Raw genomic sequence first — 27,027 nt, forward strand, 5'->3', positions numbered from 1 at the left:
TCTGACTTTGAAAAAAAAAAAAAAAACCCACAAAAAACCCCCAATCAAAACATGTCACTACTTTTAGATGCAGCGCCTCACACCTTCCTAGTTGTTTTTTTTTTTAGCCAGCAAAAACAAATCTAATGAAGTTCACGTCTCTTTCTCGCAACCGACAATTTGACACATCTGGGCAGGAGAAGCCGTGTTTCCGTCCTGCGGTTTCAGGGTCCCGAGTTGTGCGGGTTCTGACTCGGCGGCGTGAGCACGGAGGTGCGGGCAGAGATCTGAGCACTCGGCGCTGGAAAACGTGCAATTTAGGACTTAAAAGGCAACTTAACCCGTTTTAAACGGTAGCAGCTGCTGCACGTGTCAGCACAATGTCAACGTGCGATCCACACAACGCTGACCTCGGCGCTGATTTCTGTCTTCACGGGCCGCGAACAGGACACCGCAGTGTAATCGCGAAGCATAAAGTGCGCGTTAAATTGGCGCGTTCGGCCCGCGGGGCAACATCGCCGCGTTTTCTCTGGAAAAGGTCGCAGTCACTGATGCTGCAGCGAACCCACTCCGACCGGAACCGGAGACGGCTGGCGGCATCGCAAAAGCGACTTTCAATACTTTGTCGTGGTCGTCCGGGCGTCGCGAGACAAAACGCCTGAGCTCAAAACCTTGAGGCCGTTCAGAGATGAGTTGGGTTTTGTTGCCTTTTCCACGCCCTGGAAACGCTCTTGAACGTGGATCCCAAAAAAACGCGTTCGGCCGAGGTGATCGCCGCGAACCTCCGGACGGTTCCGCCTGGCTGAAGGCTTTTTTCTGAAAGCCGTTTCACCTGATGACACTTGAGTTGGACTCCAGGTTTTTTTGTTTTTTGTTGTTTTTTTATTATCCCAGACCGTTGATGTCTGATGATTTACTCAAGTCGACAAGTTTCCCGTCAATAAAAAAAACAACCTTCGCACGCGTCGCGTTTACCACGATGCGGCTGACACGACCACGATTTACATTAACGGTAAATTCAACTTGACATGAATGCTGCATGCAGTATGTCACAGTTTGTTTAGTTATTAAACTGTAGTGAGGAGGGGGGGGGGACATGGAGTCCGCAGGGACACAAACACACACACACACACACACACACTGTTAGACATTCTCTGTCAGCATTAGGTGACACAGCAAGCTTGCAGTATTCACACCTGTCTACATCACTCAACACCAAAGTGAGCGAAAGCAGCGGGACGGCCGGCCGGATTGGCGAGGAAGACGCGTCATTTCTTCCGAGCTGGAGCGACGCGACAGATAAGGTTCGACTCTTGGATTTTTTTTTTTTTTTTTTTTATCGGGACATTTGTGCATCAGTGTGTGTGTGTGTGTGTGTGTGTGTGAGACTCACCAGGTGACCTGTCTGATTGGACGTGGCAACGGACCAATCACAGTTAAAAAAAAAAAAAAAAAAAAAAAAGAAGACATTTTCTTGGAAAGACAGATACTCTTCAGAGGACGCACAGAGTCACACGTGCTTCACCACACCGGAGAGACGGGATTCCAGGAACAAATCGGGACCGACTCGTCCTCTTCGCGGCTGTCTCTCGTCACAAAATACATACAGGTGGAGCTCTTCCCCATGCTGCCTGTCTTTCCGTCTCGCTCGGTGCAGCCACCGAGACACAACATCCAACTGCTGAACAGTGTCACTCACAACACAGGTGCCCAAAGAACGACAGAGATCCATTCATCAATCTGAGCTTGAAACCTGCAACAACTGTTCTCTCTAAAAAAAAAAAAAAAAAACTCACCACACGCACACACACACACACACACACACACACACACACACACACACACACACACACACACACACACACAGGCAGAGAGAGAGAAACAGCTGCACTCTGATGAATGCCCTATATTCATTCCAGAGGAAGCCGGTTCATCTGTCACTACTGATGCAACCCTTCCAATCCACCCATTCAAAACACACACACAACTAACTCCAGTTCTCTTTCTCTGATTATACTCCCAGCTGGTCTCTGCGACAAATGCTTCTTTGATGCGTCTTCCTGGGGGCCAGAACCACCATCAGCACCCTCCACTTCCTCCACCTCCTCCTCCTCCCTTCCACTTCTCTGCTCTTTCTCACTCCCCGCTTCCTGCATGACATTAAAGTCACATCCAGCAGCCCCCCTCGCGAACCGTTACTCCCCACTGTCCTATTCAGCAGCAGCAGCAGCAGCTCTGTCCTCCAGCAAGAGGATGAGAGAAATGGAGGGGAAGATGTCCTCTCCCTCTCCGTTTGGGATTTTTTTTTTTTTTTTTTTCCTGCAGAGTTTCCAAGTTTAAAATGAAACGAGACTTCCGCTTCACATTTCTTATATCGCCGCATCAAATAAATAAAGGAGCGGGGATCTGATAAGTGAATCACTGTAAACCTTTCGCTTTGGCTCGTTTCACCCTCAAGAAAGTCGTATGCCGGTTTGAACGGGACGTTTTAACAACGAAGGAAGCGATAATTACCCACCGAAGAGAACGTTCCCATTGCCCAGATGGCAGGTTTTTAAAAAAAAATAAAATATTTCTGTGCTTTCCACACGTACATTTAGATGCACCGGGCCTCCGCAGGCAACCCGAGTTGACATGATGTGTTTGATAATGAGGCTACACGCCTGGGGAGGATGTGCAGTAGCCTCCAGCGAACAACCTTTACTGGCGCCACAAAGTAAAAAAAGAAAAATGGAGGGCCTCGCTGTAGTTTTCCACCCGTGCTCGACACCGGCCGCCTGCACACCCAAACGGGACCTCGCCCTCAGCTGGTGTCGGTGCGGAGTGAAAATGCAGACCGGATGAAAGCGCTCATACCTTTAGTCATTCTGCTGATGGGATTATGTTTCTGTTTTCAGCCTGGACCAAATATTTTTTATTTTAGTTGACACCAGCAATAGCGGAGATATTTATTTATTTTTCCAAATATTAAGACTTGCCGTTGTCTTCCGGTGATACCGTTTTACAGTGATAACCCACGACGTTATAAAATAAAGTGTTCTGTTCACGACGACTTTGCGTTCTCACATCCTGTTCCGTGGCCTCACTTGGTGTAGAAATATAAAAATGATGCTTTTGACCTCTTTATAAAGTCAAAAAACAAAAAAAAGTATGGAAGTGGTATCGCTCATCTTTGCCACAAACTGACATTTGATCAAAACGCAGAAATGACCCGAAAGCATTTCGATTGCACAGAATAAAATGTGTATTATTTGCGATGCAAATAAATTGCTATATGCATGAAAATGTATAATATTTATTTCTCCAAAAGCGGCGATGGCTCTTTCCGGACAACGGTTTTAGATGAAGGATGCTGCCGTGTGCCGTCAACACCGATCGCAGGTCCAGAGTTTAATCTAAGCAACTCTTTAAAGTCAAAGTAGTCAAAAGCGCCATGCTGATATAAACAATGCTAAATATGGGTTTTGAGCTGTAAACCCAAACGCAGTATGAGGATTACATAGAGAACATTACACAAGTTCCTGCGCGACGTATTCAATTTTAAAACGACCGTTATTAGAATCTGACTTCATGCGTAGACACCGCGTGCGACTTCGGGAGCAAGCTTTGCAGCGAGCGGCTGACCAAATGAGAAAACGACGTCAGCGTTGCGTCGTCAGCCATTATTGGAATAGATCTTCCTCGAAGCAGCCGCCGGGTGTTCAGTTCGCAGCAGAAGTGTCGGCTTTTAACCCGACGCCACTCTTCCCGTCACCGCTCGCTGGAGGCGAGGCGACCGACCGGGCAAACGTTGAGGATCCGCGCGTCGGCTGTCGCCCGGCGCAGATGTTGAGTCAAGTTTAAAAGCGTTAAAAAAAAAAAAAAAAGTATTTCTCCCAAGCGTTGAGCTTTCGCATTTTATTCCCCCCCCGCCCCCCCGCGAACGCCGGCGCACCTACCTTTGAACTCCCCGAAGTCGCAGCAAATCCGAAGGAACGATGTCACCGATAAAAGAGTGCGGAGGCAAAGGACCAGTCCAGGTAGAGCAGTCAGAGGGAAGCTTGTAAATATGGTTCTTTATTGCACACATGACATTTTGTTTTCCTTTTTTTTTTTTCCTTTTCTTTTCTTTTTTTTTTTGGTGTGAGCAACAAAAACTGGCATTACATGTTTTACACCCTATTCAAAATTCTCAGTCTTAACCCTCTATAAAAAAACAAACAAACAAGGGAACACAAAACAAAACAAAAGACTACTTCACATAAAAACTTACAACTCCACAAAAAAAAAATCTCAAGATATTAGTGCACCACTGTGTGGACGAGGAACTTACAGTATATATATATATATCATACTAGTATAATTTTATGAAAAAAAAAAAAAATCTACTTTTAAATGCAAAAATATCACTATCAAAAAAAAAAAAAAAAAAAGAAGGCGGCAAAAAAAACCACTAAAATCAAACAGCAAAATCCAGTGGGGCTAAAATTTTCTCTTTCGTATTTTTGTAGCATTTGCCCTTTAACCACCTGAGTGCTACATCGCTGAGACCAACACTGCTTGGTTATAACCTGCCGTTTAACTCATTGGAGGAATGTTTGTTAAACAGAGGGGGGGAGGGAGGGGGGAATAAAAGAGATTGACAGGTGAGAAGGTAGTTAGTAGATAAATACACTGAATGCCCTGCGAGCAGATTTGGAGAGGCAACCGAGAACTCTGCCAAGAGGCGGCAGCAGTATGCAAACAGCCGGTCGAGCTGCATACCGCGGTCCAGTTAGAGAGAAAGTTCTCGGTGGGTCAAATCCAAAAACAGGACCCATTAAGCCAGAGTTTAATGGTGGGAAACGCCTGTGACTAAACACAAACTTTCCCTGAGTATGTACATTTTGCTGGGGGGAGAAAAAAAAAAAAAAAAAAAAGGCTTGACCATTTAGGTTTATTTATTTATTTTTGTGCTCAACAACAACAACAAAAAAGCTTTTGGCGAGATGAAGGGAGACAGAAAATCGGCACTTGACTGATAAAAGTACAAAAATATATAATTTCCCAATCGCAGGAAAAAAAAAGGCACTTGTTAAGTCGCAGCTGCGATGTTTTTTTTTGTTGTTGTTTTTTTTTTGGCAGTGTTTGTAGTACGTTGTGCTTCGGAAAATTACTCGCTGGTCTTTTTCATCAGCTCGGGTTTCATTTTGAAACGACCTGCAGAAAACCTCTCGGGACGTGGAAAAGGCCAACTTGTGACAGCGCTCGATACATCGACGGCTAAGAGGACGGACGTTTAGCTCATAACGGCACGAAGGGGCCAATCTAGATTCATAAATTTAAAAAATAAAATAATAAAAAAAAAAAAAAAACGCCATTGACGACACAAAATGCGCAAAGTAAAAAAAATAAATTAATTAAAAAAAAAAAAAAGGCTGCAACTAATTCGATCTCTGCTTCTGCTTGCTGGTGTACAAGGAGGTGTTTAAGGCGAACGCACCTGTTTTCAGATCAAAGACGCGGTGTTAAATCCAGGCAGTAGAGAAGGGTTAAGCTCGACACCCACAGACACTCCATCTTTGTTCTCTACTTGCCGAGAACATGAAGAGAGTTGCAACAGCTGAAGTTGTTTTTGTTGTGCAGATTTGTTGTTGTTGTTGTTGTTGTTGTTTTTTTTTTTACAAAAGGAGGAGAGTAAATAAATGCGGAAAGCGCCGCTCGGCGGGTTAAAGTCATAAATCGGGATTAATGAAGTTTAATCTTTTGCTCGTGTGTCGGTGTCAATACCGCGAATTAGTGGAGGAGGAAGAAAGCTGAATAGAGGGAAAACAAAACAAACAAACAAAAAAAGCTGAACGAACCCGGAGGACGAGTGCGCGGACGGCAGGAGGACGAGCGGCACTCGCTGGCAGTGTTTCAGACGAAGAAGAAGAAGAAAAAAACCACACAAAAATACAATGCTGGCTCGCTGAAAAGCCGTATCAGCATTTTACACTGGAAGAAACTGTAAGGTTGTTTTGATCCCAAAGCACTTCACATTGGCGTGGCGTACTGGTGTGTGTCTAAGCATTAACGGACGCTCCCAAACGGCCCGGTATTAGCCGTTACATCAATAAGCTGAATGGGGGGAGAAGTGTTCGCCAAACAGACAACAGCTGGTGATAACTGTAATGCTGCTATCCAGCCGTGACGAGCCGCGGACGCGACGATTAACACAATAAAAAAATAAAATAAAATAAAAGGACAGCTTTAGACGTTCACGCGACTGTCATCTGTAAATCTGCCCCCGAGTGTCCGATGTAAATAACTCCCTACATCTATAAATGCGTGGTGATGAGATGTTCTGCTCGACACATTCACAGTCAATTTAATCCTTTTTGAGATGACTAATATGCAGTATTTCGGCACAGATCGTGATTAGTCCTGCACTAACTAATGGTTAAGAGAAAGGAGGAGGGGGAGGGGGGGGATGGGTTTTGTTTTTTTTATCTTTAGGGGGTTAGGGTTGTTTACGAGTTCGAGTCACCCGTGTGTGCGAAGACAAAATAAATCGGCCTTTTAAAAAAAAAAATAAAAAAAATAAAATAAATAAATTAGTGCCTCGTTCCAGAGAGGACAGCTGACCCAGAAGTTAACCAGCGACCTCAAGCAAACGTGCAGCTTATGCGCGCCCCCCCCCTCCCCCCTCTCCTCCGTCCGTCTCGGGAAGGAGGGGGCGGGGGGGGGGGGGGTTCAGTGACACAAGAAGGACAAGGACGACTAACGAAAGAGTTGTCTCCGGAAGAGAGAGAGAAGACGACGACGACGAGACACAGCAGCAGTGTGGGAACGGAGCGGGGCAAGTATGAAGAGTGTCAGCAGATTTCTCCAGCACAGAGGTGAGAGCGCGTGAGCAGGAGTGAGGGACGCTTATCAACTCGTGCACTTTCCAGTTATGTTGTGTGTGTGTGTGTGTGTGTGTGTGTGTGCGTGTGTGTGTGCGCGCGCACGTGTCAGTGGAAGTGGTGGCCAGACACTGGTTTTAATGGTGTTAGTCCGTGAACCAGACCAAGAGTAATACATTCATGAAAATGGTTAAAAACACAAGACAAAATATCAGCAAGTTAGTAAAATTCTTACTAAGAATGTTTTATTAAAATAAATGCCAAGAGGTTAATAAGAAAAATAACAGCATACACCATGAAAACTAAATGCAAGCATGTAAAAATACTTATGACAAGAAAACTAATAAAGTCGCTAATGAGTTAAACAAGCTGGGAATTGGCAAGAAAAACAAAACAAAATATAACAGGGGGGAAAAAAAAAAAAAAAAAAGGCAACACTCCCCACAAGAGACAGTTTTCAAGATGTAAAAGAGACGGGGAGGAAGAGAGGGCCGTTTAGGGGGAGGGGGGGGGGAGAGAAGTAGCAGTGGATTTCATTATTTAAAAAAAAATAAAATAAAAGCACTCAGAAACATGATTAATATACATATAAAATGAGATTAGAAAAATACATTATAAACCTGTAACAATGGCTGTTAATTACATTATCATACATGTAGTAGGCAGGCCAGAGAGAATACGGTAGGTATAGAGTCAACCTTTCACCTGATGGACTTATCCAGCCTTTCACAATGACACAGCATGTTGTAACATTGCAGAGGGAATTTTCTTAATACTGTCATATGCTGAATAGCCATCTCTTGCTCCACTTTAATATTGCATTTCAATTTAAAATAATAACACTGAAAAAGAAAATTTCATTGACCTTTCGGTGTAACAGCACGATGAAAGAGCTATGAATAGAAAAACAAACTGCCGAGGGTAATATTGGATCTAAGAATTCCTCACTTTAATCTTATGAGCTGTTTTCACCTTCCAGCAATAAACTGTCAGTTGTTTCAATAACCGAAAACTATTTGGCTGTGAAACCGGAGTTGCTTGTTTGTTTCTCAGGATTGTATTGATAGTGGGTTGTCGAAATGACATCGGAGACGTTGGACCGGATGCTTTCAGTTTGCTGTGAAGATCCTCGGTCATCCAAGTCGTGGTATTTCTAAGTGTTTTATCTGAAGGAAGCTGGACTGGTTTGAGGTTTTCGGAGACTTTACGCCTCTTAAGCGAAAGGTTTGTTCGGTTCTGACTGACCGTTGGGGGGGGGGGGGAGGGAGGGGGAGGGTCGGGGTCCGAGGCTCTTAACCTGTTGTGGGGGTGTGGGGGGAGAGGGGGGGGGGTCGTCAACGCATTGAGAGTCGGTGATCGACCGGATCTCTTAAAACGCACGCGGTGGTCTACCACACCATTCGTCAGCCACTCAGGACAGCAGTCCAAGTCCATTCAGACCGCTGTCCTGAGATCTCTGCCCCCCCCCCCCCCCCCAAAGGCATCTCAGCCCCCATTCCAACCACAGCTCGCGACACCGACGACACACCCGACAGCCAAGCGAGTCGCGCGCGAGCTCGCCGACTCAAAAGTGTCAACAACCGAGCCGAGAGGTTTTAAAGACCCGGGAATCCCCACCAGTCAGTCAGAAAGGAAGAAGCCTTTCGGGGCGGGGGGGGGGGGGGCGCGCGAAAGGTGCAACGTTTTCCAAGAACCTCGAGCGAGTCCAGCCGCCTTCACGTCTCCGTTTGCAGCTGTTGAAACAAAGGAGGCATGGCTGACGCCAACGGGGACGACCCCACTTTCCTTTCCGCTCCCTCGGACGTTATGTGTTTTCCTCGGCTCGCGATCCGAACGCGTTTCTGGCAGACCTACTGGGTCGCTCGCTGGCAGTTCGATTTGTTCTCCGAAGTCAAGTCACAGTCACCAAAAAAAAAAAAAAAAACCCAAGACAATATTTCACGAGATCATTTTCAAATCTAAATTAAAAAGGAGAGAACAAAACCTGCTCATACAGCAGAGTAAAGGGCCATCAAGGAAAAGGAAAAGAACAGAATTAAAAAAAAAAAAAAAAAATCATTTCAGGAAGACAAAACCATGGCACATATTTTTAGCTGGTCAAAACGACTGCTATTCTTTTTGCATAGAATAACTTCGGTAACGCCACGATACGGTGGGAGCTACCCTGCTCGACTATTCAGAGCTGTGTAACACTAGCCATTCCTCTCTGCGCCATCTCGGTGGGTGCTGGATATTATTGAACACAACTGGAATACTAGAAAACAGAAACCACTGTTAATAAGGCACTTTGATTTGATCCTTTTGAACTCTCCAGGCGTCTGTCTCACTCTGATCCTTGCTAACTTTCCAAGGGATACTTATGACTGTTTTGGTCTTCCTCTTCCTTTCCAATTATATTCAAGGTAACAGCACTTTATCCTCACCCACACGGGGTTTTTTTTGTTGTTTTTTTCTTCTGTTTTCTCCTATACTGTTTCAAACTTTTTTTTTTTTTTTATTGTATTTTTTTCGGATTTTGTAACTGCAAGTAAAGTATCAAAAGCTAAAATTGCCAAAAATAGAATTTCAAATTTTTTTTTTCTTCTCATCTCCAGCACCCTGTAAAATTATCCGTGTTTTGTTCTCTTCTGTATTTGTATATGCAATGACATATCTACATTTTTATATATTTATATATATATATTTATATATATATATATAAGACGTATGTATAAAGCAATTTGAACAGGCAGGCATGGCTTTCACATCCTATTTTTTTTTTTTTTTTCTTGAGAGAGTTGAACAAAAGGTTGTGGGCTCAGAAGCTAGACTACCATCACAGGGAGGCGTGACACATTGTGGATGCGCTTTTGGATGGTTTGGCGTGTGTTCAAAATAAGTCTCGTCAGTAAAAGAAACGTTTTAAAAAGTTTAGAATACGGAGGGAAGGCTCAGATTATGCCGACCTCGTTTCCCCATCTCATGTAAAACGTTGCACTTAAAAAAACAAACAATAAAAAAACAAAACAATTGGCCAAATGTTGAGACGACAAGATGAGAAATGAGGAAATTAACACTTGTTTGGCAATGTGGCTGATGAAACGGGTATCATGGGAAAAGCAATTTATGTACAGAACTTCAAAGTGCCCTTCCGCCTAGCACTGAGTAACATGTCGATTTAGTGTTAATTGCCTGTGTTCACCTCTGAACAAATATAGCAGAAATGGGTGTTAAAAAAAAAAAAAAATCATCTGACTGGCTGTCTGTCTGTTCCAGGTGAAGGCAGGCACCAAAAAAAAAAAAAAAAAAAAATTAAAAACAAGTTTTTGTTTGTCACACCCTTCCTATCTCTAAAATCACAAAGAGCCCTCTGTGAGACAGATGCATAATTGCAGATATATAATTCACTGGAAAACCCTTTGGCTAAATATGCACACTTAATACTTTTTTTTTTTTTTGTTTTTGTTTTTTGTCTTTGTGATCACAGCTCAGCTAAACTCATTAAGATATTTTTCTAAATACATCAGGCACTGTATAGTGGATGTAGTGTGGATGGGGGCGTAGCAATGGCCAGTACCTCATAAGCACTGCTCCAATGTCCCCGAAGCCTCAGCACACCCTACTTTCATTGTAGTATTGATTAAAAAAAACACAAAAAACACACACACACACACACAGACCCATCAGCCCAAATAGTGCCCTTCCCATCTTGCCCTTCATAACTTCTTTAAGTTTCTGCAGCCTACTTCAAACATTAGATCGCGTTTTGTTGTCCAGAGATAGCCACCTGCTTTATTTGGGCTAGTCTATTTAAGCAAAACTAATTAGTCAAATATGAACAACAGAAAAACCAAAGTCAAGTGGAGAAAATGACTCAAAAGAAAAGCATAAAAAAAAAAAAAAAAGAGAAGAAAAACACAAAATCATGAAAAGCTCTGTTTGCAATCATTTCAGCCATGCTTTTTAAAAAACAGACAGAAAGCTTTTTAGAGGGCCACACCCAGAATGTGTCAGCTCAAAATTACATCTTAGAGCTCAACAACCAAACTACATGTGAAAATGACAGAAATTAAACAAGTTAATGTGAGTGTACGTTCTCTTTCCTTCTATTTCTTTTTCTCTCCGAGCAGGTGGGTGTTGAACGGGGGGGGGGCAGTGAGGTGCTCCTAAGTCTGTGTATTTATTTTAGGTGGGGTGGGTTTGGGCGGGGGGGATGTTTGAGGAGGATTGTGTCGTCGCTCTAAAAACCAGAGGGTTTGCGTCAAATGGATATTGAACTTTGAGTCACATGAGTGAGGTCACCAAATCAGAGCGTTTAAAATGGAGGGTGGGCGGGCGGGGTGGGGTGGGGTGGGGTGTTTTTTTTTTTTAATTTTAATTTTTTTTTTTTTTTATTGCTATATAATTCAGTGCAGATTCATGAGTAATACCACAAACACATCCACCCAGTGTATGATTCATGAAGAAAAAGAAAGAGAAAGAATGGGAATTGAACTCAATGAACAGAGGGAAAAAAAAAATGAATAATCCACAACTTTTTGGGGTTTTTGTTGTGTTTGTGTGAAGATTCTGCGTTGGTTTCTATTTTTTGTTGTTGTTGTTGTTGTTGTTGTCAGAACGTGTTAGGGTAACTGTACGGGCAGGCGCTCTCTCTCTCTCTCTCTCTCTCTCTCTCTCTCTCACTTGCGTCCGAGAGGCTAGCAAAAGGCAATTACCAGTTAACTGATCAGCAGGCAGGCTTGGGGCGGCTCGTCATTGGGTGAAGAGTTCAGAGGTCAGAAGGTCATGTGTTAGTTGCCGGTGGCGGCTAGGTGGTTAGAAACAAAAACAAAACAAACAGAAAAAAAAGATAGAAAGGATATTAGTGTCAGCAAGAAGAGACTGAAATGACATCATTTTAACAATAAAATGAATGCAATCTCTTATGTTGCCCCCCACCCTCCCCGCTCCTAATCCCCCTGCCAGTATAATATGAACCCAGCTAATCTCGATATAATCATGACGTTGTCACGTCATGATCCCAACTGCTAAGCCCCACCCGGCATCAGGTAGCCTGGTGGTGTAATTTAAGCGCACATTGCCCCCAAAACCCCAAAATAAAATAAAAACAGAAGCAGAGAGGTCGAACAGACAAACAAAAATCTAGTGTTTTAGTGTCTTTCAAGTTGGAGTGCAAGTTACAAACAGTGTGATTAGTTGTAAGGAGACTTAATAGCAATAACTAATGTTATGTGAAGGATAACTGACTAGTGTTAAATGTGCAATGAATAGATGAATCGATGCTTTCCGATTCTTTCTCTTTATTTAGCAGTATATTTTTATATAATATAAATATACACAAAACCATAAATACATTTGATATAAAATGCTCAAATATAAAATGACAGTACCTCATGTACAACTGAAATATTAAAAATGTATTTTAGCTTTATTTCAATATATTTGCAATACACTGGAGAGAATGCAAGCTACCTTAGCTTATGTCTGTGCGTGTCTACCTTCAATAGAAAAATAAAAATTCCCAAATAAATTTTAATTTCAAGGTGAAATGGTGCCTGGTAGCAGCATGGCTACTTGTCTTCTGCCTGCTATGTCTCTCAGATACAGTATAGAAAGGCTTCTCCTTTTTCTTTGCTCCTTATGAGGCGAGGAGATAAATCATGTATGGGAACAAGCCTGCCCCATTTTAGGCTCTAATCTCACATCAGAGGAATGTCATTATACACCTTCGACACTGTCTGCAAAGTACTACCTGTCCTTCCTTCACAGCTGCATGAACCGAAAACTCTTAAGATCACTTTTGCCTGAGCTTTGACATATACACAGTCTACACATACCGTATATGTTAAGTACTAAATGTAAACAAAATGTGCATACCACAAACAACCATTTAGCTGGCGTGTGGATGTATGGGGTAGGAAAGGTGGTGGGTTTGGGGGGGGGGAGGGAGGGGGAAGGAAAACAAAAAAAATTAAATACAGACAATGTACAAATTCCCAACTAAGGCATTGAGGCATAATAGGCATAATATTCATAGAAATGCATCAGTCAATAGCAAAGTGTAGCTAGGAGACTAAACTGACCTCTGTCAGCGGTCACAATCCTTTGGTAAGGATGGACCCGCGTGTCATGCCGTCTCACTTTAGTAGCCATTGCACCTAGATTGTAACAGGTCCACAAGGTTAGAAACCGTTCACTTTGAAGAGGGGAAAAACAGTCATCTTTTACAGTAATAACATTCACATTTTTAACCATTATCATTTATAATGCTTGGATAATACAATAATACACAGAATAACATAATACAGATTATAGTACATACTGTATACACACCACACATATCTTTTGTCTATTTTTTTTTTTTTTTTTACATGTAGAAAAATGCAGTAGAAAAAAATAATACACTTTTTTGGAGATTTAATTGGTATTTAAAAATGCATAACTTAAGTACTAAAATTCCACAGTGCTCAGAGTTATATGGGAGACTCTTTGAAAAGGGGGGCAGGTAAAGGGTAGAGGCTCCAGGGCTGTCTAGAAAAATAATGTGATTCTTCCTGTGGGACCCAGAGGGGAACTGAGAGAAATTTGTCTCTTTATTTTTGAAAGGTGGGGAAATCCAATACAGCTCTGATGGTAATTGAATAGTGCCAGACGACACCTGCCTCTCCCTCTCCCCTTCATTTTCTCTTTCCCTCTTTCACCACTTCTCTCCAGGTCAATCTGCTCACTGGTGGCAGAGGCTGTCATTTTTCTATATTTGTCATGACTGATTTCTTCCTAGTGCAGTGCATGACACACTGCCTCGTGTGTGTGTGTGTGTGTGTGTGTGTGTGTGTGTGTGTGTGTGTGTGTGTGTGTGTGTGTGTGTGTGTGTGTGTGTGTGTGTGTGTGTGTGTGTGTGTGTGTGTGTGTGTGTGTGTGTGTGTGTGTACACGCATACACAAACTGTTTTTGTGTCACAGTGTGTTCAAGTATTACAAAAATGTGATGCGTGCAGGAATTAGGAAAAAATAAATTAAGCTTTCCCAGAGGAAGCAGGGACATGTGAAGTAATTTATAAAATTCAACACGGATTTTGTTCTGGCATCGTCAAGAGTGAGTTTTGGCCGATGACGACTACTCTGAAATAGCAGATGGCCTGATATTTCCTTCTTCTCAGAGAAGCCCTTGGCGGCTAGATACAGTAGTGCAGGCAGGTGAGTGTGTGAGAGTGAGTGTGTTCCACAGGGCCCCGTGTTGCTGAAGGCACCGATCGATAGTGTGAGTAAATAAAATGCACTAAGCTGGTGTAACCCTGCAAGTTAAAGAGAGAAAAGCCAGTCAGCTGCCCCTGTCTGTTCTACACATGACTCCCAGAGGCAGCTCAAATACACAGGTCAGCTAAAATCACACTCGTGTCTGCTGTGAGACACACAAAAAAAGATGCCGGGGACGACATTAGAGGAGAACTGTGTCAAATTAAAGCTGCAGAACATCAGGCAAAGGCCTCTTCTGTTTTAACATGGGAAACACATTGACATGTGTTAACTACACCTTCAATACGGTGTACATATTGGACTATTCTCTTTGGTAGCAGATGTGGTGAGCTTACAGCACCATTGAGAATGAATATAATATATGGACCCTCGTATTGAGCTGTCCTCCTGACACAGAAACTAAGGGGCGCATCAGGTATTAGCACATGGCTCCAGTTCAAGAGGGGTGAAGCTAAGACAATGGAGAGAAGGGAGGGAGGAGAAAAAAGGAAAGACTGGAGGAATTTAATGAACATCCCCAGTGGGAGTGAGAGAGGGACTATCTACAGGCATCAAGGCCTGCCTGCAGAGAACAGCACAGAGAAATGATTTCAAAAGCTGCAGAAATCCGAGGGGATCTGCCGCCAGACTGAATATGCCTCCAGGCCAGTGCATGAAAGGGTTGGAGAGCAGGAGGCTGCGTGTATGTGAGTGTGTTTCTGTCAGTGTGCCTCATCTCACATCGAGACATGTCCTCCTATATAAACCTTGCAGAAAAGAGGCAATGTAAACCTGAGAGCTCTACTGTTTGGCCAGCGTGGAACTAAAACAGTGAAATAACTTTAGTCTAAATTATAAAGAGACACGTCCAATAGCCTAGCCCTCACAAGGTAATGTTAGTCCCCCTTTGCCATTTGAACATAGTGTCCATATGAACCACATCGCTATTCATCCCCATCACCAACACCTTCACCAGCACATCCACCATGTGAGTTTATCGGTTTTGAGCCTCAGGTGGACACGACATATTTACCTTTCAACAAGTCCTGACTGTGGCTCATGGAAGCTGCGTCCAGCATCCCCACTCCGGGGTAAAACAAGCTGCCCTCCTGTCCAGGCTGGCTAAAGTTGATCGTTGTACCTGCTGCACCCATGCTTCCCCAGGCTCTCTTACCTAGAACCCCACTGTGCTCGATGGGGTACTCCAGCAGGGAGGTAGGTGCCAAGGCGTACGGGTAGTCATAAGGGGTGGTGTAGATAAGCCCGCCATCCGGTGTGGGAGGCACCAGGGTGGGGGTGCCATTGGGCAGCATGGCAGCCATCTGAGTGGGCCGGATGAGGTTCATGATGGGAGCCCCACCTGGCGTTGGGGGCCGGAGTGCCTGGGGAGGCAACACCTGACCTGTGGAGGCCGATATGAGGCGGGGGCCCTGAGCGGCTGCTGCCGCCGCTGCAAGAGAGAACGCAAGGGTGGCTGCCATAAGCAAGAGAGCAAAGGACAGGAGTAGAAAGAAAGAAAGGGGACAAGAGATAAAGTGTAGCGTGGTTGATCATTATCACAGATGAACAGTGAAAATACAAAAGGAGGAAACAGAGGGGGGATGGGAAGTAGCAGAGAGAGAGAGAGAGAGAGAGGGAGAGAGAGAGGGAGGAGAGGAGCAAAAGGGAAAATTAGTCCATGCAAATGATCATGGTGGTGAACCACAAAAGCGACAATCTGTTGCAAAAAAAAAAGGAAAAGTCAACACAGCCAAACAAAATAAAAATTACCCCTCACACCAAAGCACAAGAACCACAAAATACTGTCATCCCAATGCATATGAAGCATCACAATCACCAGAGCAGCTGTGCATTGATCTACTGGAAATGGCATAGGTGAAATAAATGACACGCATGCCAACGAAAATGGAGCCGTTGACTACATATAGAGGAGGAGGCCGTTTTCAGAAAAGAAAACAAAAGAAGAATTTTGAACTTGATATGAAGCTCGTTGTGGAATCACATTCAAAGTTATTATTAATGTAATGAAATGTCGGTCCTCTGTGCAGTCAGCACTCAATTTAAGTTGGATGACCAATGAACATACAAACATAATTTTTCAAGGTGACATTCGAAAGTGCTATGAGCCGTGCCACACAAGCTTTCCCAAAGGCAGCTCAACTAAATCAAGTGCTATGCTAACTGTGGTTAAGTGGTGGGCTACTTCATCATGGCCACCATTGGAACAGATGTTTAAGAAGGAAAGGTTCAACACTTAAAACGTTCATTTCATAAATTTGAGCCCAGGTGTGCTCAATGTTTAGGATCATGTTTAAAATGAAATTTTGAAGGATGATTCAGAACATAATCCAGAGAAGTACATGCACAAGATCTGGCCTGAGGTGCTAGATGAGTAAAATGTTTGGGCTGGATATGATATATATTATTCCATTTAGAAATATAATTTGGTGATTACAGAACAAACACTGCGTATGTGTGATCCAGTGACTGACATGCAGGGCAGGTGGTATACGGCAATGTGCGGAAAGTTTGAAGTCTGCCAAAAGCAAGGGCTACAGAGCGACTGCATCTGGATTGCAGGGGAAAGGATGGACGGATGGATGGAGGGAAGAATGGTCGAGGAGGAGAGAAATATGGAGAAGAACGTAATAGAAGTAGTCCTACTCATGGTTGGAGGACAAACTCAATTGTTTGGAGAGCTTGAAAAAGAGGTCTGCGAGTGGTCAGAGATAATATGATGGTATGTACACAGGAGATCTGTCTACACCTTAATTTAATGGAGGTAAACATTGTTAGTTAATGAGAAATATTTGAACAAAAGATTATATTTTTCTGATATAGTGAGGTGTGGTCTATGCAGTGGAAAGATTAGTTACGTAGGGTGCAAAATAAATGGATTGCGTGAATTGCGGGTGTGTGTGAGTGTTTTCCTCGCAGCTCACTTACGTGTTTTGATGTTGTTGTCTCTGTATGTCCCATTGAGAATAGCCAACTCCATCAGTTGCATCTTCTTCAAGTTGTCTTCTCCCTCCGCCTGTGAAAAACAGACATTTTAATATGCAGGCCAACTAAAAACAATCCACAAGACAGCCATTTCACCTAACCGCGTGGCTGAGTGTTAAAATGCCACCGCGGGGCAGCTGAATCATTTGGACACGACGTGTCATCTGTTCTCCACGAGCACTGGTCGGATTGGTTTTACGGAAACAAGAGATGGAGATAAGCTAAAGTGCAGTTGTCATGGCAGAGTGCCTTGTTGTTGCTAAAATGCTGACAAAGACATTAAGTGTGGGAATGCATATTCATAATCCATATCAGAATGATAATTACTGTAATTTTCTTTGCTCCCTTGTGCGCAATCAAATGCGCAATAACCGCCCTGGCTAATGTCAGTCCTGTCAATTAATGTTTGGATAAATAAATACAAAAGCAGCAGCCACTGTCATTATCGCCAAATTAAGGGACTGAAATTATTCACGGAAAGCAATTAAGATAGCACCCCTCCTCCCACTCGCACCCATCCATGCCTCCCCTCTCTCCTTTCGGCACCCCACCTCCATTTCCCTTCAAGCTGCCGAACACTCAATAACCATGACAACACAAAAGCCCCAGTGATTTTCCAGGTTGTAAATCATAATTTAAGCAGGGCCTTGTGCGAGCTATTCTCCACACCGAGCGCAAATACGAGCATGTGAAGCCTTGCTGACCTCAGATCAACCCGATGTGAACTCGTGATTTCACGCCTTTTGCTGCTATAAGTTGTGACGCGTGTTCGTTCACTGCGTGTAAGCATATCCAGCGCACACCGAGTCGGGCAAAGCAGTCTGTTTGTTAGTGGAGACGGTAATAAAAGCAGGAAGGCCGATATCCTGAGCCTCCTCCGTTTCTCTATTCTATCTATGTGCAGAGTCTGTCTCCTGGACTAATTCACAGTTCAACAACATTCTGCAGCTCCATTCAGAGGACGATAAGGAAAGAAAAGACGTGGAAGGGGAGGGAGAAAGAAAGGGGAGGGAAAAAAAAGAAAAAAAGAACGAGGGCTCAGAGTTAAGCCCTCCCCTGAGACTCCTCTTCAACACAGGCACAGAAAGAGGAAGAGAAAGAGCGAGGTTAAGCAAGAGAAAAAGTGACAGAGGCTGGTCTCCCATGACTAAATATAAGGCAGTGGCTTCAGAGCAGTCACAGTATTCGTGTGTGTGTGTGTGTGTGTGTGTGTGTGTGTGTGTGTGTGTGTGTGTGTGTGTGTGTGTGTGTGTGTGTGTGTGTGTGTGTGTGTGTGTGTGTGTGTGTGTGTGTGTGTGTGTGTGTGTGTGTGTGTGTGTGTGTGTGTGTGTGTGTGCAATGTTTAGTGGACCACAGAGCTGCCAATTAATGAAACAAGGAAATCCTCTCTCTCCTTCGCTGCCGTCTCTCTTTTCTTTTAATGGTCAAATCTTAAAGCTCTAAAATGAGACCCAATTTTTCCAGACTAACACTTTACCCTGTAAAAACTGATCAAAAGCTCGTAAATACAAACTGTTGTGATGCAACATACATGATTTAGTTTTTTTTTTTTTGATAGTCAAAAAGTTGACAAAGTGTCAAACAGAGTAGAAATGACATTCAAAAACCAAACAGAAGTTATAAAAAGTTATTTTCTTTCAGAATAACAATAATTCAAAAGCACTTTTTTTTTAAATAATAAAAAATAAATCGCACAAACATGCGCATAAATGCTATTTGCTGTTAAATAGAAGCCAAGCCTCATTTTGTTCCCTCACGATAGGCCTTGAGGCAGAGGAAAAGGCCACTTGACATGCAGCATCAACACTAACGGAACATGGCCCAGGTCAATGGCTAACATGGCCCAATAAACCCTAGCAGAGAGCCCAAATCACTACTAATTAGATGCTGCAATCTCCATGTCAACAATTGCACACATGAATGAACAAGCCCAAAAATAGCTGTCCATCACACCTAAGAGTGCCAGCGGTATTGAATTCACTGTTGCTCTATTTCTGCCATTTTCCCGTGAGCCTCTTCAGCCCGAGTCAATCAGACACCATCACCTCTATTCCTACCGAGTAAGAGCAAAGACAAAAACTGGTCTGCTAACATTGACTCACGACTCTCACAAATTCAAACAACTGCTTTTTCCTTCCTGCTTTTTGTGCGCGCGCGTGTGTGTGTGTGTGTCTCTCCAAAAAACACATGTCAGCAGTTCTTTGGAGGAGGGCCAAGTAACTTACAAAACAAAATGGGAGAAATGAGGAGAGAGAGAAAAAAAACAAAACATCACAAAGTGAGAACATAACTTCTCCAGATGCAAACCACCATGACGGGGGGTGTGCGTGTAATGCTTTCAAAGCTTAATACGTTTATTGTGACAGCAAATAAATCCAACATTTATCTTTGTCACCGTCTGGAGAGCTGTTCAACAAATATCAATTATTGTCGCATGCTTTCCCCGACACACAGACTCCCTCCCTCCCAACAATGATCCAAACGAACTGGTAATCTTGCCTCTCAAATGAAGAGCAGAGAGCCCTCGTGAGCGTGACCTATCCCGGCAATATAAATGCAAAGAACCACAGATCTTTGGTGTCTTTTTGGCAGCACCCAATATCAGACTAACATCTTAAAATCAGACAAAGTAATGAGCACATTTGGGTGGAGGGTGGGGGTGGGGGCGGGGGGAGGGGGAGGGGTTATTAGAGGTAACACTAAATGAGAGGAGGAGTGAAGGGGGTTCCTCTAGCAGGTAGCAGGACAAATGCATGCGAGGATAGGAATATTGGAGCTGCCCGTGTGTGTTTGTGTGTGTTCATGTGTGTGTGTTGTATAATGATGGATCTTCAGAGTTGCGGGGGTTAAATGGGCGCGGGGGGGAAGAGGCTGCCACCATCCATCCAACTCTGCATAGGTGGCACAGTGCCTGTTGAGAGGAGAGAGACACAAAATAGAGGGCAGCGAGAGGGGAAGAGCACAGATGCTGCTGCTGCTAGGATGAGGTGTGCGCTGCTATGTGTGTGCGTGTGTGTGTGTGTGTGTGTGTGTGTGTGTGTGTGTGTGTGTGTGTGTGTGTGTGTGTGTGTGTGTGTGTGTGTGTGTGTGTGTGTGTGTGTGTGTGTGTGTGTGTGTGTGTGTATCCTCAGTGGAGAGCCGCTGATATAGCTCCATCTTCTCACTAATGCAGTTTGTTAGCTAAAGCCCCCAAACCCCGACAGATCATTTCCGTTTTACATCTGAAACAAGCTCATTTTCCTGCATCGAAACACAAATTCCCTCCTGCAACATTTTCCTACTTTTCGAGGTAGTACTCTACAGATATTTGGGACGTGTTAGTGGCAATATTAGGCACCGTGGACCAAAAGGGCCGCAGACAGGAGCTGTGAGATCAAAAGAAGAAGAAAAAAACTAAAGTTGACGTTTGTGACACTGCTGGAGTGGATATAGATCCACTCAAGCCATGCAGCCGCCGGTGTTCTGGCCCTACTAGGGAAGCACAGTTTAGATGAATGATGAACAATGCAAGGGAGAGCAGTTAACACTTTAATGCTGCTGTGCTTGAGGTGTCATTACAATTAACACACTCCTCAGTTAGCCTACACAAACCACAATAAAACATTCACTCAGTCATCACTGGGTCCGTGTGTGAGAGCATGCTGTGTGTGTGTGTGTGTGTGTGTGTGTGTGTGTGTGTGTGTGTGTGTGTGTGTGTGTGTGTGTGTGTGTGTGTGTGTGTGTGTGTGTGTGTGTGTGTGTGTGTGTGTGTGTGTGTGTGTGTGTGATGATCTGGCTGCTGGAATTCCAGGGAGAGGAATGAATCACAGAATGAGAGGAATGAGGAAAGGAAGTTTTCTGTTATCATCCCTAACACATACACACACACACACACACACACACACACACACACACACACACACACACACACACACACACACACACACACACACACACACACACACACACACACACACACACACACACACACACACACTCCTGTCCATCCGCGAAAAAGCCACTCAATAAAGCTGCTCTATCCACAAGAATCAGATTCAATCAATGAGGCCTATTTGTGAAATCAGCAGAGCGGTAAAAGCTATCAGGGACAAGCAAGACAGAGGGATGAGGAAAGGAGGAGGGAGGAGAAGGGAGTGTGATGAGCTAAAATAGGTGAGCCGTGTCCCAGTGCCAACCTGCCAACCCGGCGATGAGGTCACTAGATGGATGCTAAATCACTGTCGTGCTTCACTCTTTTGTGCCTCTTCTGATCAAAGCTCGTCTCTGTATGTTAGTTGAATACAAGCTGCAGCTAATCCCAGATATTACAGACAACACAACTTTTGTTTAATCACATATTCCGCATCTGTGTTTGGGTGACAGTAAACAACACAAGAGTGACTGTCAGCCGCACAATCCCCCGCCCACCCCAACTCCAGGCCCTTTCCTATCCATCTCAACCCCAGATAAACACAACAGGCGCCGAGATGAGGTCGGATGAATTTGCTCATGTCTGTGGCTGCAACTGAGGGGGAGGTTTTGCTCATATCTGGCAGGAGTCACCGTCTATGCAGCTCAGCACAGCTAACAGCTCAGCTCAGAGAGATGAAATGATGAGCAGATACAGAAAGAGAGGTGGAACAAAAGAGTACCAGGAGGAGGGGAAAAAAGCGCTGCGGAGCAAGTACAAGAGAAAGCGTGAAAGATTGCCTTTTGAGTTGGTGGAGAGATGGAGAGATATGCCGGAAGAAGAAAGGGATAGCTGGAGAATATGAGACAAGAAAAGACAGACAGCGTAGTGAAAGCCAATTTGTCTGCTCCCTAGTGGGCTGACACTGACTAAGGCCTGCTATCCTTCCCTGGCCTCACTGCCAGTCATCCCAAACAGGCGTATGCACACGCGAGTGTACACACAACACAACACAACACACACAACACACATCTTGGGCCTTAGAGGGGCCGGGGTCAGGCTCTCTCCAAACTACTCCAATTACCTCAGCAGTAAACACCGCCCCGGCTGCCTCCTGGGATACAGAGAGAGAGACCGTATGTGCAGAAGTCAGAATGAGAGAGGAGGTGGGAGGGGGATTCAGCAGGATGGAGTGGAGGAGGTAGTATTCGGAGCCTTGGGGAGGGAGGAGTAGATGACTTCATGTCCAGGGGTGGAACTGGTAGTGGTGGCAGCTGGTTCCCTCCCCACCCCCGTTCACTCCCTTTTGGTTCCTTCCCAAACTCTAACATCTGGAGGGAAACGATTACTCTTGCCACGGTGCCAAGACGACTTATCAACAATTCCACACTCTCCAAAAGCGGAGGGTTTAGAGACGAGGAAGGAATGAGTACTTGTAGTGAAAATTCAAAACATCTCGACTAAATAAATAAGTGACAAGAAAGTTTCATCAATTGCAGTCAACTAAAGCAAACTTGGAATCTGGATTGGGATAGAACATGAAAACACATGTGCAGCAAACCTGATTCCCGTGTTTTTAGATGAGACCACAAATCAAGCAACTACTCCAGCAAAAAGTTAAATCAATAGATGCCACTCACACACAGAAACAGCATTTTCTGTAAATAATACATGTATAAAACACAGTGTGTTATTTCCCTTTACAAAAACGCACGGAACCTTTTCCCTTTAAAAAGAACACACTGAACCGTTTCACTTTAAAAAGAACACACTGAACCTTTTCACTTTCGACATGACCACGTATCAATCAACCACAGAGTGGGGGGGGGGATTTAAAACACTACACAAACACATTTAACATTTTTCCTTTTCTCTCTTTTGAAAAGTGTGCTGGTGTAAGTGCTGTATCCGTCTTCTCAAATTCACTGCTGCACTTTCAAAGGCAATTTTCTTTCTTCTGCATTGCTCCTCAGCTTTTGTGAACATATCTGCCAAGGGAATCAGGCCTCAACTGTATTTTCCTTTTCCCCAAAGACTAACAACGCAATCTCCTGCAACTCTCCTCTCTCTCTGTCTTATACCTTCACAACACTCCCGTAAAGCCTCTTTATTTCTCCTTTACTCTCGTGTTCCCTTCCTCGCTGCCAGACAGCTCTGTTAGCGATGGGCGCCATTAGTCATGCTAAACCACCAACACACTAGCTCATTAGCATAGAAGTGAACCTGACTCCAGTCAGATTATTACAAACACATCACGGCTGCTCCGCCCCATTACTGTCAATCACACAGCTTACTGAGAAACAGTGGAAAGTGGCACATAACAAAGCCAGGAACTAACTCTTCTGTTAATACTTCTCTTTCTGCATCATAACAACGCTCACAAGTGCTGAGGCCCAAGACGAAAAGTGCTGGCTTTCGCAGCCCTGGTGAGTGCTCAGTATGTAAGGCAATATGTTGAAGAGACGTATTAATTTAATTGCTAGCTCTCGGTTCACTCCCACAGCGTCTCCGGGGTTATCTGAGACATGGTATGGGTGGCAGAGACAGTAGGAGCCCTGGAACTGGCACTGGTTCCAGGACCCATCGGGCTTATAACAGCCTTTTATTGTGCTGGAGGAGAGTGAAGTGGGCAGTGCTGGTGCTCTGTGCTAGCCCCATTATTATATGCTGACAGACCTATACAGAGACTCGGAGCCACCAACAGGAGAAAGGAGAGGAAAAAGAGAGGGGGGGGATGAAAATGTGTTTTTCATACCAGGTTATTGCACTCTCTGGAACTGAAAGAGAAAAAAAAATCTGGTTTTCCTCTTCCATCGAAAGCTTTTCCAGTAGTACAAGGGAAAGAGCTGTGCAGAAATTCTGAGTGATCTTGTTTATCCTTACAAACTGGGATGGCATTCCATGTAACAAAACAGCATTAAAAACAGATTAAACCTCATATAAATAACCTAGAAAAAAATAAATAATATATATATATACAGATTTTAGAGGACGATTTAGATATTAAAGCTTGTTGGCCTGCACTGGATTTGACAAACAGATGATGTTGCAGGCTAAGAGCATGACGGATCATGCAGCCCCACCATGTTGAACAGCCCAACAAACAGCTGTCCGTTTCTCCTGACCCGTATATCATCATCATTTGTTCCCTGCCTAATAATAAAATGCCCTCTCTTTCCTCTGCCTACTTCCACATTCCCAATTTGCACTCCTTCGTTCTACCTTATTTATCCACGTCTATTCCATTTCTCCTTCCACTTTCCTCTCTCTCCCCTTCTGTCCCTTGATCCCTCATTCCACCACACTGCCAGACGGCGTATTGTTCTGTCGCTGCGATCCTTTAATGCCATCCAATCGAGCAGGGAATATCTTGAAGGGATTTGGCCAGGGATGATTTGGGGGCTTTAAATACTGCAAGGGGATTTGCATCAGATTCAGAGATCCTGACTCAGAGCTGATGACTGGAGCTTTCTCCTAAAAGTACCTCCTGCAAGATGTGGATTCCAACCTGGAACCTAGATGGATGTGCACATGTGCAGACCAGGAACTATTTGTGAGACACCTGGGTGTCCTTCGTTTATCTGGCTCCGTGCAACTTGACAAAACTCAAATTTTCAATCTCTGCAAAGGTTCAAGTCTCAGTTTAGTCAACAAGCCTTTTAATATCCTTCATATTTTCTCTTAATTAATAACATCAACAAGGCTGACTGACTTAGGAACTGATCCGAGTCCACTTCATTCACATGAAACTGGATCTTCTCTATACTGCAAAGAAATAACTATTACTGTGATTATTTTGATGATTCTGACCACTGACTAACTTGCAGAGCTAAGAGGCATCCATGCAGTTCCTCCAATGCATTACTGAAAAGTATATTCCATTGTATTTGGTATGTTAGTGTTACAGATGCTGAGTGCCTTCTCTGCCCAGAGAAAAACACTGGGATTTCAACAAAGCTTTGTGAACAACAACAATAAAAGACAACCCAACCCAAGTTTCACCACGGGACAACCAGTCAGCAATAGAGTAAGTGAACATCACTGCTAACAAACAAAAGGGTGTGAAAAGTGAGATTAAAAAAAAAAAAAAAAAAAGAAGAAGAAGCAAAGTCTCTATGCTCACAACACCACAGATGAGGCAGAGAGAGCCATCAGTCCAGCGCTGGCAAGTGGGACTGAGAGAACGGAGTTTGAAATGACTTGAGCGATGGCTGGCAAAGCGAGGCATCACAGACCGTAGGAGCTGAATTTGATGGGCAGCCTTTGGGCTCTCTAAACGCTGAGCTCTACACAATCCTATTTCCCTGCCTAAACACTGGGACACACTGTCGCTGGAGAAGCAGAGATGAAAGCACAATGTGTTCGAGTGTGTGTCTCCAATTCACGGATGTTGAAGCATGGCCCTCCCCGAGGAAGTTCAAAAGCTACGGTGGGTGGACACAATGTATGAACGTGGCGTGCGTGAGAGACAAAGAGACAAAGTGACAGAGACACAATGTGCACAAGTCTTGATCAGCATTAAGCCTTCGGAGACGCAGAGTCCAGACTGAGTCCCCTACAATCGACCCACAGGCATATGCACACTTCTGCATTTCCTTGCCTCTCTGTAAAGGGATTAAGGGGACCTTCAAAGAGAGGCAGAGATATTGGACAGGGGCCTGCAGGGTCCCTCTTCTCACCACTGGAGGAACAGGGCAGATTAAAACTGCCCAGGCCTCTCAGCCTGCCTTGTTACCGGCCTTCTCCTCATGTGTAGTGTATTAGGACACTTGAAAAAAAAAAAAAAAAAAAAAACAACCCTGGAGGAGCCCAACACAACCAGGTGGATTAGGAAGGAGGTTATTTTACAATGATGTGAGGGCCCTGGGTGGTTAGGGACTCAAGTGCGTGTGTGTGTGTGTGTGTGTGTGTGTGTGTGTGTGTGTGTGTGTGTGTGTGTGTGTGTGTGTGTGTGTGTGTGTGTGTGTGTGAACTGAAATTAAACTGACAGTACAAGTGGGCAAGGCAATTTTGTAAGTGGTGCAGAGGGCCTGTGTACACAGAATGCACCTTCACTGGATATCGTGGCTGACTTAAAACATTTTTTTTTTTAAAAATCTAAAGGAATGAGACAGGAGAAGAAACGGGACTAATTCCCTTTAGAGGGAAGAAATGAATGAGATGGATTAGCAACAGGATGATGTTTCAAGTAGAAACGAGAGAATGAGGAAGTCAAGAGAGTGTGTAAGAGAGAAAGTGCTAATCACGCCATGAGGCTGAGTTCGGGTTCAGGGCCATCACAGACAATACCGGTGTTCTTCACGCGCATTCAACCGATTCATATCAGTGATCAATTGTTGACAAATTATTCATTGTCAACAATTTGAAGGATTAAGAATATATTCAACTCTGTTTTACAAGGAATTTCTGTAGAATCACAGTAGCTTCTTTATTTCTTCCCCTATCGTCCCCACCAGTGAGTTGGTGATGAGCGAGGGATAAAACAAGGGAGGGTTTGTGGGGAAGGAGATGAAACATGCCATTCAGCACAAATGTTATTGCAATCTGAATCTTCTCCCTGCCCCTGGATTTTCATCATTTCCTGGGGCTGGCTCATTGAGCAGACTGATGATGAGGGGAACAGCAGGGAAAAAGGAATTCAAAGTCACACAGCCACGTTCCTTGTTCTGATGTCACCACGTGGCTGCAAATGCGCATTTCCGAATTACAAACCACTACAGCGGGCGGACTGTAAGGCATGCCTCCGGGCTGATGCACACACAACAAATTCCATCTATCTGAGGGTGCTTTCACACGTAACCTCTTTAGTTCAGTTAAAACAAACTCTGGTGTGTTTGCCTGGTTTGTTTGGGCTGGGGAGAAAGCTGACGATCCAACCCATGTGTCGACCAAACAGCTGGGTGAAGGCTGTTTCAAAACACGGTCTCCATTTCACTCCAAGAAGGCTCCGGTTCCCTCTCTGTTTTCATACCACAAATGAAGAGTGAGTGCAACGGGACAAACCGCAGCACTTTGTGATCGTAGATGTGGACTAAAACTATCCGATGTTCAGGAGCTGTTCTGGAAGTGACCATATAATCTGTCTGTATGGGTGAAT

General features: G+C 44.1%; 1 protein-coding gene across 6 annotated transcripts in view; it reads right to left on the reverse strand.

Annotated features, from left to right (window-relative positions):
- Positions 1-11,403: 11,403 nt before the first annotated feature.
- Positions 11,404-27,027, reverse strand: part of qkia (QKI, KH domain containing, RNA binding a) — a 72,851-nt gene continuing 57,227 nt past the window's right edge. Inside the window, exons 5-8 of one of the 6 annotated variants that reach the window (XM_069707100.1) lie at positions 16,985-17,072; positions 15,213-15,512; positions 12,887-12,961; positions 11,404-11,610 (exon numbers count right to left, since the gene is read on the reverse strand). In XM_069707100.1, the coding sequence (XP_069563201.1) occupies positions 11,594-11,610; positions 12,887-12,961; positions 15,213-15,512; positions 16,985-17,072 (480 nt within the window). In that variant the 3' untranslated portion in view covers positions 11,404-11,593. The other 5 variants (XM_069707097.1, XM_069707101.1, XM_069707099.1 and 2 more) reach the window with 5 other exon arrangements.

This window comes from Brachyistius frenatus, unplaced genomic scaffold, assembly GCF_029030835.1.
Source record: "Brachyistius frenatus isolate BFR_SWC_R1_liver_20210118 unplaced genomic scaffold, ASM2903083v1 Contig_67, whole genome shotgun sequence".
Lineage (NCBI taxonomy): Eukaryota > Metazoa > Chordata > Actinopteri > Embiotocidae > Brachyistius > Brachyistius frenatus.